The sequence below is a fragment of the Protopterus annectens genome, chromosome 4.part0, assembly GCF_019279795.1.
Source record: "Protopterus annectens isolate FY-2018-M chromosome 4.part0, PAN1.0, whole genome shotgun sequence".
Taxonomy (NCBI): Eukaryota; Metazoa; Chordata; order Ceratodontiformes; family Protopteridae; genus Protopterus; species Protopterus annectens.
The window spans coordinates 700,162,138-700,176,271 of record NC_056733.1 but is presented as its reverse complement, the minus strand read 5'-3'; the positions used below and the strand labels follow the sequence as shown (position 1 = coordinate 700,176,271).

Sequence of the window (14,134 nt, the reverse complement as noted above, 5' to 3'; positions counted from 1 at the left end):
AGTTATATTGTTAGCAGTGACCTACATGTTGTGCTAAATCTGAGTTGGGTACATTCTCGTACACATCATTAATGAAAATATATTTATTCATATATTTGTTAGCACTTGTTTAACAAGATAGTCCAACTGGGTCAGCAAAGTAGAAGACAACACAACAGTAGAACCACAAAGGACGCTCCACGGAGAACGGTGAATTAACCACTTTTAATACAAAAGAAACGAACGACTTAGCGCTTTCACCAGTACAACTGGCTTCTTCAGAGTCTCTGAAGTGGTAAGAAGGGCATTTTATATTGCTTATTTCATATGCAAGGGCATTACCTCCAGAAAAAAGAGGTTTTAACCCTCCTGCACTCTTCCCTCATCAGGCAAATAATAGAGTACAATGCTTCCTTTGGTATGTTCCTTTCCTAACACTTGTAGCAATTTGAGAGACCAGAAAGGATCTCTACAAAAGAAAATTCAGGGTCTTCAAGATCTGTCTTATGCAGACAGACTGAAACCATTGTCATTTTACTCTGTCGTACAGACTGCTCAGAGGTGACCTGTGCCTTGTATATACAGCAATCTCTGACATAGCTTTAATGGAAATGCTGCACATTCGCAAGTCAAATGACACATGGACCACTTGCTCAAAGGACCTTAACCTGGTAACTGACATCAACAGAAGTTTCTGGAGAGACAGATTAGCCTCACAGAGGTTGCCCCGCCTTTGGAACCAGCTTCCTGTTCACATTAAACAAAGCCCCTTGTTGACCCTATTTAAACTCAGTTTGGATTATTGGACGGGTAATTGGAAATTCACCCCAAGGCTCAACCTGTGTCCCTCTTGGACAGGAGCAATAGGTGCGATTTTAGAGTCTGCTTGAGCCAGACACCCTTGGAAACACAGGTTGAACTTAGCTAGGCTTGTAAGGGCCCTAGGGGCATTAGCCTAGCAACCTCCTATGATTATATGACTCACTGCAGTTGTTTTCTAACTAGGTCCACTAAGCATTGGAGATCTGCATCTCTGAATTAGTCCCTGTTAAGTGTAGTTTTAACACAAGAGTACTACAGACTGATTAATTATAAAACATTACTTTCTTTAAAATGAGTTGTGAATAAACAAAACACAGTACCTTAACACCTTTTCCTGGTGCACCAAGATATGCCATCTCTGCATTCTCCCGATCAGAACAGAACATCTTATACCCTCCTGGTTTTATATATTCGCCTTTCTTCAGTTTCTCCTCCAACTCTTTAGCTACCTTATTCAGCACAGCTCGGCATTTCTTCTCAGACTCCTTCTCATTTGTGATACAGTACTGCTCATACAAACACTGTATTTTGTCCTGGGTTAAAAAAAAGACATCATATAATACACAGAGGTCAATACAAATGTTGATTTCCACAGTTCCATAGCAAATGCACAGTCAACTTTTTCACAAGAAAACATGAAAATTTTAAAATACCATTTTTGTAATAAATTTTCTATGATCTATTAGCATGCAGGGTTGAATTTCAAATTGAGACCTGAGAAAAATTAGCACCTCAGTTTTAATTTATCCCTGTCTTTTTAAATTGAAGAACGGTGTACAGTTTTAAAGATAACCTATTTCTTTTTTATCATTTGTACAACCTGATAATGAGGTGTGAAATGCTAGAGCATTGGTAATTTACTCATATGAATCAAAGTAACAGCAAAATCCTTCTGAAATGTGAAAAATTCAGCTAAGTGCAGCTACCAAAGGAACACTGTTTCTCCAGCTACGTTTAATGTCACTAACGCAATTCAAGTTTTCAATACTCCAGCCACGTTTAATGTCACTAACACAATTCAAGTTTTAAATACTCCAGTCATGTTTAATGTCACTAACACAATTAATTTGAAATATTGTGTTTAATGCTGCCAGTAAAGTACTATTCAAAAAAGACACCCAGCAGCATATCTAGTGCATTTAAAAATGCACCTTTATAGACATCAGTTACAGGGAATACTATGCTATCAAGAGCAAAAAATATGTCTGAATTAGTTGTTTAAAAATTATACACTTTAGTGGATTGAAGGACCTATTCTTTTCTTTTTCTTATCTGTCCATTACTTTTATACTTTCCCAAAGTGAGCAAGATGACAGACTCCTTTTTTAAAATATGTATTTATTAAACTTTTTCCATATACAAAACATACATCAAATCACATTGGCAAGAGATATAATTTCACTGCTTGTACTATAGCATAACTAAAACATGCAAAGAACATGTGCATGAGATAAACTATGAAATATTTTAAACAACTGCAAATCCAAAGAGACACTGAATGCTAGGTATATAAAACAGAGACGGTAATTTCTACAAAGTTACTGAACAAGCAAAATAATAGCTCACTTAGGTTTAAACAAAAAATGAAGTTATGTACTTAAAATAACATTCCGTGTTATCCATTTTCATTCTTCCTCAACAATTAGGTTTGGTTCAGATCCTTGGATCTGGCTTGGCTGTTACTAAAGCTTGTTTCCCCCAAAAAACTCCCGAACTTCTCTCTTTCCCATAATGCACCAATCCTGACACTCCTCAGATCTTGTTTGCTGTTATATATCTGTAAATATATATATATATATATATATATATATATATACATACACATATATGTATATGTATATCTATTAGCATGCTCTGTCTATGTAGGATACTACATTTTTTACAAGATGTTTTATAAATTTGAGTATCAATACCATTCAGTGTGTTGATGATTTTAACATCCAAAAACGCAATATTCTCAGCGGAGAAGTTAAGGATGAAATGTAAAAACTGTGTGATCTGTTGTAGGTATTCAACAAAATCATGCAGAATAGAGATGGACCCTGTCCATACAAAAAAGATATCATCCACAAACCTAGCATAGTAGGGAATGTGTTGTTTAAAAAGGTTGGTTTCATTAAGGACATGCAGTGTCCCCCATTGAGCAAGCACTAGGTTCCCATAGGTATTGGCATAAGATTGGCCCATAGCTACACCCACCCTCTGTATATAAAGCTCATTACTGAATGCGAAAACATTACTACTCAAAATCAAATCGAGGAGTGAGCTAATCAGATGAATACATCCTGCACTATAGTCAGAATATTTAGACACAGTAACAAATTCAATCCCTATATCATTGGGGTATCATTGTAAAAAGTGATACCACATCCACTGTAACCAACAGAAACATGTCACTACTGTTGGTATTGGACCACTCAAATAAAGATGTTAAAAAATGCTCAGTGTCTCTAAGGGTTGCCTTTATCTAGTACTGGTCGCAGTTGCTTTTCAACAAATATAGATAGGGGCTCATTTACCCAACCATGGCCAGAAACAGTAGACCTCATCAGGAGGTTCTCCAAAGATTTATGTATCTTAGCGAGGCCATGTAATATAGGGATGGTAGATATTCTATCAAGAAATATTTAAACAATTCCTTAGTGATATCACCTTCCATCAACAAATCATATAAAGTTGATAATTTTCCTGATAATTTATCTATTAAGATTTAGAGCAAACAGCATAGGTCAAGCCACATGATCTCAATATACATTACAACAATGGCACCTCCTTTGTCAACAGGTCTAGTGTACAAATGTTCCATCAAAGTTAAATCAATAATAGCCTTAAACTGTGCTTCAGTGAGGTTGAAGAAATGTCTACAGTGTTTTCTTTGCAATAACTCACGTATATCTTGTTCACAGAGTTTCAGAAAAGTCTCAACCAATAGTGGATGCACTGGAACAAGCTGACTGGGTCTCCTATAGACATCAGTCTGAACAATAGTGTTAAAACCATACAGCATACATCACATAAAGTAGAGCCTTTGGAAGGGAAAATAAAGGACCTTACTTAACACTTGTTGTTCATTAGTTAGAATGACTGTAGATATGTTCACAATTAATTTTGTGGAATCTTGCTCTGAACAGCTGGTCCCAAGTCCAGCTGCCTGGCCATCAATGTCCTTTTTCGAACCTGCCTGCCTCTGTTCTGTGAGTGATCTCTCTTCTCTTTGGCAGGTAAAGGTTCTGGTAAAAAATGTGTAGAAAAGTGGCCATGCCAACTGAATTATCAAGAAGGTGCCACTGCGACCAGTACTAGATAAAGTCAACTATTAAAGTAATCTTAGAGACACTGAGCATTTTTTAACATCTTTATTTGAGTGGTCCAATACCAACAGTAGTGGCATGTTTCTGTTGGTTACAATGGATGTGCTATCACTTTTTACAATGATACCCCAATGATATAGGGATTGAATTTGTTACTGTGTCTAAATATTCTGACTATAGTGCAGGAAGTATTCATCTGATTAGCTCACTCCTCGATTTGATTTTGAGTAGTAATGTTTCCATGTTCAGTGATGAGCATTATATACAGAGGGTGGGCATAGCTATGGGCACATCTTCTGCCAATAGCTATGGGAACCTAGTGCTTGCTCATCGGAGGACACTGCATGTCCTTAATGAGACCAACCTTTTTAAACAACACTTTCCCTACTATGCTAGGTTTGTGGATGATATATTTTTTGTATGGACGAGATCTATCTCTATGCAGCATGATTTTCTTGAATACCTACTATAGGCCACTCAGTTTTTACACTGTGTTAAATAGCTGACTTGAAGGTTTTGTGTGTGTGATGGTGTGTATTTGTCAGAGATTCTGTTAAAATGTTTGTGCCTACATGTAAGTTTGAAGGTGAGTGAATGTGACAGTGCAATATCAGCAGACTGGGGGGTTATGGAAGTTTCTACATTTTCTTTCTGGTGAGTATGCTGCATGATTTTGTTGAATACTTACAACAGACCACTCAGTTTTTACATTTCACTCTTAAGTTCTCTGCTGAAAATATTGAGTTTTTGAATGTTAAAGTCATCAAGACACTGAATGGTATTGATGCTCAAATTTATAAAATAAACTTGTAAAAAATGCAGTATCTTACATAGGCAGAGCATGCAGCCATAACACATTCCAAGGAATGTTTTGAAAGGACAATTTCTTAGATATGCCAGGCTCAATGCAGATGATGAATACATGGTATGTACATTGGATGAGCTAGTGAAAGATTTTAGCAGTAGAGGCTATAAACAGCATGAGATGGAGATAACATGACAAAGGGTTCTATCTAGTAGGAATGCTCAGACCAGACCATATATTTTTCAACATGATCCAGCGGCTATGAGATCTTGGGTGACACAAGGAGATCCTTTGAAAATGAGCATCACTTTCTCCAATGATCTTAGCTTTGTTTGTGATATTATTAAAAACATTGGCATGTTCTTTCATGTGATGATAAAAATATAAGCATCTTAGGTGAGTTTACTAAATTCTGTTTTAGGAACAATGTTTCTTTGAGGAAAATGTTGTGCTATAAACCATTTCATAAGAAACACAGGCTCACCAACAGGGCAGGACCTCATCCTTGCAGAGACTGTAATTTGTGTCAGTTTATTGAAACTACTGATAGATATGAGCATCCTGAGACCAAGCATGTCTATAAATTTAACTTTTTTGCAAACTGCAAGAGCTGTAATCTTGTGTATTTAGCGAGCTGCACTGTTTGTAAAAGTTTCTCTGTTGGGAAAACTAACAGAGCACTGAAAGACCATATGAGTGAAGACACTTCTGATATGTCTAAAAATGACAAAAGGAATGTGTTGTCAAAATATATTCTGGCCACTGGAGATACTCATAAGTTTAAGTTTCCTGCACTACAACTTCGTAATGTCAGCATTACAGGTGGTGATGTTAAAATTAAAACAGAATGTATTGAGACTAAATGGATCTTAGAAATACAAAGTGACCGAGGGAGGGGATTAAGTGACTATGTTCCTGTAAGACCACTGCTTAGGTCACATGACCTTAAGAAGCAGGTCTGAAGCTTTGTGTATTTAAGTAGCATTCTGTGTCTGTTTCATTGAATCTGAAGAAGCACCTTGAGAGGTGTGAAAGCATTTGTCTCTTTCCTGCTTGTTTTTAAGATTTTTTTAGCTGTTTTATTAAATGTTGGAACTGTGACTTTATTGGATTCTGCCATGTTGACTGACATCTCTTTTATAGGTTCATAGGTGTATACTAGGCTAATGGCCCTGGAGCCTTTACAAGCCTAGCCCATAGGATTATCCTGGCATCTTGCCAACCAACCTTAGTTCCCAGTGCCTCTATCGAGTAAAGCCACTGGAGTGATCCCTGGGGTGAATTTTCTATTTTCCATCTACTCATCAAGATTTCTCTTGAACAAGGCCAGTGAGGTGCTCTGCTTGACATGTATGGGAAGTCTATTCCAAAGCATGGGCAGTCTCTGGGTTATGAGCCTGTCCCTCCAGCATGTTCTGTTGATTGTGGTAATGAGGTTCAGGTCTCTGGAGCATGTGGTGTGGAGGGATTGCGATTTCTTTAGATGTAGCATTTCTGACAGAGTTGGATCAGACATGGCTTTGTTAGTCAAGCAGAGATCGCCTCTAGGTAGGCGATATGAGACAGAAAATAGTTGGAGTTTTTTTCATCTGTCCATATAGGACAAATGTTTAAGGCCTAGGATCCTCTTTGTGAGGTACTTTTGTGGCCTCTCCAGTTATTGCAGGTGTTTAGGGAGGTACATGCCAAATGGGGCATTGTACTCAATGATTGGCCTAATGAGGGAAGAGTAGAGGAGACAATGACCTCTTTCTTCCTGGATGCAAAACCCTTAGTAATGAGATGTGACACATAGAAGGACTTTCTGACCACAGTGGCAATGTGGTGGTCAAAAGAGAGGTTGCTGTCAACCTGTGTTCCCAGATCTCTTATAATGCCTTCTGTGTTCAGTGGACTAGCTTCGATGTGGTAATTCATGGGAACCAGGTTTTTCCCAAAGGGGATGACGACACATTTTTTGGCATTGCGCTTAAGGCCATGGTTTTGACACCAGTCGGTCTCATTGAGGCCTTTCTCTATAATGTCAGCATTACTTGGGGAGTTAATAATAGCTCCCAACTTGCAATCATCTGCAAACTTTGTCAGCCAGCATTCCTTCATGTTGGCCTGGACTTCAGAGAAGTAGATATCAAACAGGAGAGGACCAACAACTCTCCCCTATGCATCCCAACATCTACAGAAGCCAATATCAATTCTTTCTCCCTAAAACACAAACAACTTCCATAAAAACTACTAAATAAACTAAAGCCCACAACCCACACCATAGACCAACTACCCAGCACATACCTACATTTAGCTGCAAATGCCATGGGCTACCCTGTTTCACTATTGCTCAACATATCAAACAGTGAGCAATACATCACTAAATTCTGGAAAACTTCCTACATTATCCCTCTATACAAACGTGGCACCTCAACAGAATTCTCCAACTACACACAAATAGCCATTCTCTCACCCCTCTCAAAATTAATAGAAAAATGCATTCACTCCCAGCTCATAAACTATCTAACCAATAACAATATCTGACAACCACCTCCCAACACAGATTTTGGCCAAAGCACAGCACTTCAACCACTCTCTCAAGCTTTACAAACACAGTTAATCAACTGAAGAATGAAGGACAACAAGTCACCTCCCTCTTCCTTGATATATCAAAAGCATTTGATACTATAGCCCACTAAAAACACCTGACTGAGCTATCCTACTTAAACCTATCCCCTACAGATCTTTCCAGGATTCAGAATTACCTCTGTGACCAAAATCAAGCTGTTAAGTAGTAGAATAATCTCCCCATACTCTTACCAGTTACAGTAGGTCTCCCTCAAGGTTCAATTTTTGGCCCACTACTCTTTAAAATCTTCACAACAAACTTTATACCACAATTAACCTAGAAACCATAATCCAGTACACAGATGACTCTAACCTAATCTGTGCCACACCCTCACTTCCACAACTTCAAGACATAACCCAGAAAGTCTTCTCAGACTTAGAATCTTAGCTCTCCAGCTATCAACTCATTTTAAACCCAAATGAAACCAAATTAATACCATTCTCCCACAAAACGTCCAACTGCCAAGTGCCACCCCTCACCATCTACTCTACCAATGGAACCAAAATAGAACCCACCTCTAACACCAAACTACTCAGTATCACCATATATAGTAGCTTACAATCTGATAAAGATATTGCATTAGTCATTAAGAAAACTCACATCAAACTTCGATCTCTCTACAGAACCAAACTCTTTCTAACCAACACTACTAGACAATCCATTCCTAGAACCCACCTTCTCTCCACCTTGTTATACACCTCACCAATGTTTACCAACTTCAGTAAAACTGACCTAAACAAATTGGAAGCCTGCAACCATAAAATCATCAGATTCTCCACAAATTTATCCCATAAAACCCATCATTGCACTGCCTCCCACCAACTAAACTAGATTGAACAATCCAGTCTGCCAACCCTCAAACAACTTACTATTGCCTCTGTCATCACAAACAATCCTTACAATTGCCCTGCTCTCCACAACCTCATACAATGCTACTCAAATAACAGAGCACTAAGATCCACTGACAATACTCTTTTAAAGGTTACAAAATCTAACAACAGCTTTGGTGGTTCTCGTTACTCAAACCAAATTTTTAAGGCCTGGAACTCCATTGCCAATACATCCTAATTACTACCTGCCCAACAAAGTTTGGGCAACTTCTCAGAGCTCACCAAGCTGACAATTGGCTTTGTTCATGTACCATGCCTGGCTAAACTGAACTGAGTCCTTTTTCATATCCAGTCACATATTTACTAGCCAATTTCACCTGTAGTTTCTCTGTTCTATCCCACCCATCTCTCCTTTCTTCCCAGCTGTCTTCTCCTTTAGCTATTCCTTATACTCTAATCAGTTTTTCACCCTCATTTCTCATCTTTCACTTTAACACTGAAATGTATAATAGTTCTACTGACATTACTATAACCCCAAAAGGTTCATCTCAGATTCATGTAATCATTTAGGTATTATTGTAGATACTTGCATTGTTATTACATTTACAATTGCTTTATTGTATTGTTTTTGTACTGCATTGTCTTGTTTACTATGTAAGCTATGTGGAGATTTTCTCCCTGAGCCTCCGCTGAAAATGGGCTAACAGTCCAATCAGATATTCCTGGTAAACAAATGTTAAATAAATAAATAATCCATCCACCTCTTTGCTGGATGCCATCATTACCTCTTGCCTTCTTCCTGTCTGCCGTACATTTTCTTCACCAGATTGTCTTCTGCTTTCCTGCACATGTGCCTGAACTACTGTAATCTGTTGTATTTGGTCTTTTCTGGAACATCTTTGGCTTCTGCTGTTTTGTCCTCATTTATTCATCTGTCCCACAGTCTGCATCTTACTACCCATCTCAGGCACTTAATTTCTATCACCTCTAGCTTCCTCATCTGCTCTGCCTTTACTACCCAGGTTTCTGTACTATACAGTAGTACTGGTCACGGTACTGTTTTATACACCTTGCATTTCAGTTTCTTTGGCATTCTGCCCATCACCAGTATGAACAGCAATGGGCTCAGAGCTGAACCCTGAAGCCAGTTGGCTGCAGCCCCTCTGATTCTAGCTTTGACATCTTCATTCAGGCTTCCCTTCTCAACCACCATTCCCAGATACTTGAAGCTATTTATCTGTTCTACTATCTTCCCTTCTATCTCAATTCTCAGCTTCTTCTGATTTCCCCAGTTTGCTGCCATTACCACTGTCTTATCTGTGCTTAGTTTCATCCCATGTGCCTTCAGTTTTGCATTCCATTGCACTATAATTTGATGGAGTTCTTGCTCAGAGTCTGCCTGTAATGCCACATTATCTGCATACAGCAACTTTGTTGATCTATCCCCTCCAACCTGTTTGCTAATGCAGCCCATCACCAGTATGAACAGCAGTGGGCTCAGAGCTGAACCCTGATGCACATCCACTCCCACTGGGACCCCTCTCTGAGAACATATTCTCTTATCAGTATTTACTTTCATACACTTTGGTAACTTTCTTCTACTCTTAGAATAGCCTAGCTCTCTTACTTTGCCTCACAGTGCTTGTGCCTCCATGTCTAGGAATACGCCAGCTTCCTAGGTTATAACTTTATCACCTACATATAATATTCAGTACTGTAGTGTTTTTTTCTCTTTTGCTTTCCTTTCAGAGCCTGAGAACATCAAATCGTGTCTGTTGCCCCACAAACAGCAAGAGCTTTGTTATATGTCACACCACAGAAAACTGTCCCCGTATAAAAGCTATAACTGTGAACAACAAACTACTAAGATTATTTGTTATTGGGCATGTAAGCAAGTTTAGCATGTAGAGCCTAGGTGTACATTAATGTAAGTAGTCAGATGAGTATCTGCTCTCTACTGGACAGTGTATCCCTAGCTTCCTGGTCTCTGCTTTCAGTAAGTGAAACAAAACCTGTTTTACTTTTGAGTTTCCATGCTAATGGCTGAGCACCAACTATAAACTAACGGCTTTCTGTAGTAAAGGGCTACCAGTATGGGCAGGAAAAATAATCAGGCTGCCAGGATAGCAAGGAAAGTACAGTTGTGCTAAGTGCACTTACCTATAACAGTAGATTTTCAAATTCACAGGCTGTATGGGTTGTGTCTTACCCAAGTCATAACAACTGGCTAGCTTCCAAAAGCTCTGGCTCCCTCCAGCACTTCCACTGTGACTTTTGATTGGTCTGCCATGTAGATGTAAAATCAGCAGACAGAATGGACAATCTTCCAAACTTTCTTGCCTAAAGTTAAGAAGTAGAGTACTCATTCTAATCTATAAACACAAGAAATAACCAATAGGTTTATCTCCCAATAATATACTATATACAAAAGTACAGGGATAGAGGATGGGTGTAGCTACTGCAGCACTGAGTATTTCAAGCATCTATTGTTATAGGTAAGTGGATCCTACATAACTGTACTATGTTCATCATTCTAACTGCTGCGGTTGATTACCAAAGCCTATGCAACCTGGGCTGAGGAAAGATGTGGAAGCAGGAGTCCGTGGGAATTGTCCAGGATCTAGAAAGGAATCCATTTTCTAATGCCTTGCACAGGTATATACAGAGGACCATGTCGTTGCCTCTAGAATACTTCTAGAATCCACCCCTTTCCAATATACCACCAATGAAGACAAGGCCTTCACTGAGTGAGCTTTGATACTGTATGAAACTGGTTTAACATGGTGGTCATAAAAATGCAATAACTGAGGACAGCCATCTGCAAAGAGTCTACTTTGACATGAGTTGTCCTTTCTTTGTCCCAACATAAAAACTAAAGGGCTGCTCAGCCTTTCTAAAGGACTCAGTTCTGTCAAGACAGTACCTAAGCTGCCTGTGCACATCCAGATTATGTAGAATAGTTTCTTCCTAGTTCTAAGGGTCTAGCTAGAGCACTGGAAGACTGATGGCTTGATTCAAAGTAAACTCTGAAACAACCTTAAGCATGAATGAGGGATTTGGTCTTAATAATACTTTGTCCCAATGGAAGACAAGCTAGGCTTTACCCACCATGAGCTTGTGAGTCAGATACTCCTCTTGCAGATGACACAGCAATGAGAAGGATAGATTTCCATGTAACAAACCTTATGTCTGTTTGATGCGCAGGTTCAAATGGAGACATGGTTAACTTTTCCAGCAAAAAATTTAAGATCCTAGAAAGGAGCAACTTATTTATGAGGAGGTCTTGGTTATAACACTCCTTGCAGAAACTGTTTTACTAAAAGCATTGTTATAAGTGTTGGACACATGGACAGACATGCTAAAATGGCCACAAGATGTACCTTAATAAAGGAGTATAAAAGGCCAAAGGCTAGTACCTCACACAAATATTTGAGCCCCATTGGTGCTCCATTTTCCTCCCACATCCCAAAGACATGCTGTAGGTGGATTGGACACTCTAAATTGGCCGTAGGCATGAGTGCGTGCATGTGTGTGCCTTCTGTGGAAGGTTGGGTGCCGAGCTGGCAACTTGACACCGTAAAACTCTTCTGCCAATCATGAGCGGACAGGTGATCCGCTGTGGTGACCCTTAACCGGGAAAAGCCAGAAGAAGAAGAAGGTATACAACCTCTGATAGGGCTCTGGTTATTGGCTAGGCACCAACTAGAAAATCTTTTCCAGTTGCCAGTATAAGATTTTCTAGTAACAGTTTTACTCCTCCTCTTTAGTACCTGCTGCACATCCTCTGAAAAGAGGTGCATTAAAGAGATTAGAATTGAATTGTCCAAGCAGTTAGTTGAAGATGTCTGAGATCTGGGTGCATCAAACTCTGTCTTATATTGAAGGTCCAGTTTATGAGGAAGCTTGTATTATTACCCTTGACCACTTCCAAATGAAGAGAGAAGTAATGTTGCATGCGCCAAAAGGGGGTCACCACCAATTATTTTGGGGTAAATGTCTGAATCTTCATAATTACCCCAGATAGTGGAAAGGATGAAAATGCATAAAAGAGCATTCCCATACATGGGAATGAGGATTGTTTAACAGGCCTGCTTGCAAGGAATCTTGGAGCAAAATTTGTTAAGTTGTTCTACATGAGGAGTGTCTAACAAGTGGATCAATTCCTGAAATACTCCCTAGTTCCAGTTTCCATTTGTGAAGGTCTGTCCTGGTCCTGCTCAACTTCTCTGCCACTGTGTTTTACTATGCTGGAATAAAAGCTGCTTGGAGGGTTATAGAGTGCTGAAAAGCTACCACCGAAGCTATCACTGCCCAGCCTGTACAAAGAGTATAACTTTATCCCTCTTGCTTGTTGATGTATCACATCAGTGTGGTGTTATCTGTAATTTCCAGGAGAGGTCCTGAGGACCATAGACGATGAAGAGAGTTTAAGGCACGCATCACTGCCAGCATCTCTTTGACATTTATGTGCTTTGGTCTGTCTGAGAAATCCCACAGGCATTTCACATTTACCCCCATTGAAACTGCCACCTAAATGAAATCTGAGACATTTGCAGTTGCAGATTGACTTGGAGATTGAGTAGAAAAGGGGAGACCTGGATTTGTTTGTATTTGTAGTTTCCACCACTGCAGTTTATTTTTTACGCAATCCAAGAATGGAATCTGAAATGTTGGGTCCATGTGTTTTTTTAGCAATCATTTAATCTTTCTCATGTGCAACCTGGCCAGAGGAATCATGAGAATCACAGCTCCCATGAACCCCAAGATCCTGAGATACTCTCTATGAAGTCTGAGACTGTGTTGAGAACCTCAGGAATGTTTCCAAATAAAAATACACCTCATTCTGTGTCAAAAAAGCCTGCTGCTGCAAGGTACATACAAGACATCCTAGACAGACAATCCTATGTGATGGGTCAAGGAGTATTTCTGAATATTTATCTAGAACCCCAGATTGGTCAGAAGAGATGATACTCGTGGTAATGACCATTGACATCTGGGAAAAGATTCTGCAAAGCTGAGTCAGTTAACTAAAGTAATATGTGAATGCCATTCCATATTCAAAACTGATAATGTGACCCACACACAGAAAACCTGAGTAATTACCTGAAGCATTTGGCTTTGGGAATGTGATGTTATGCAATTTTAAGACCTACTGATACAATAAAGGTCCCCTAGGGAATGAGAGTTAAACTATAATGATAGATCTATGTTGTCTGCTTCCATCTCTCTTCAATCGATGGGTCTTCTGATCAGACCTCAGATCTGACTTTGGCCACTCTAGACTTTTAGAACCATAGCTCAGGCTCCTTTACTTACCCATAACCCACCTCTTATCCTCAACATTAACTCAAATTGAGTTTGTCTGCAACCATTACACAGAGGAAAAGCATACTGACAGATATGAAAAATTGTGAAAACACATTAAGAACTCTTCAAAAAATAGGTTCTGCTCTGAAACTAAAACAGTATATGACATTGCTCAGGGAGCATACCTTGGTGTCATACCGAAAACTAAAGAAAATATCTTCCATAAATTGGAAGAGGGAAAGAGGGCAAAAAGCTGAGGAATGACAGAAGAAGCCAACACAGATTTATCATTATGGTAAGTACATAAGTTCTGTATTTGGTGTTGTCCCTTTTGGCTGTTCCTTAACTCATTACATCTGAGTGATGCCTCCAGGTGCATCTGTAGTTCACACCTACTGACGTCTCTAGGCATCAAATCTGCTTGCTGATATTTACATCAATAATCACAAAACTGTGCTATGTATGTTTT

The 14,134-nt window shown here is 39.1% G+C and overlaps 1 protein-coding gene across 1 annotated transcript in view; it reads right to left on the bottom strand.

Annotated features, from left to right (window-relative positions):
* The window catches only part of LOC122800133 (guanylate-binding protein 1-like), a 155,281-nt gene that overhangs the window by 104,234 nt on the left and 36,913 nt on the right, over nucleotides 1-14,134 (bottom strand). The window contains exon 2 of the mRNA XM_044069653.1: nucleotides 1,122-1,334. Coding sequence (XP_043925588.1) covers nucleotides 1,122-1,334 — 213 coding nt within the window. The remainder of the gene's footprint in view (nucleotides 1-1,121; nucleotides 1,335-14,134) is intronic.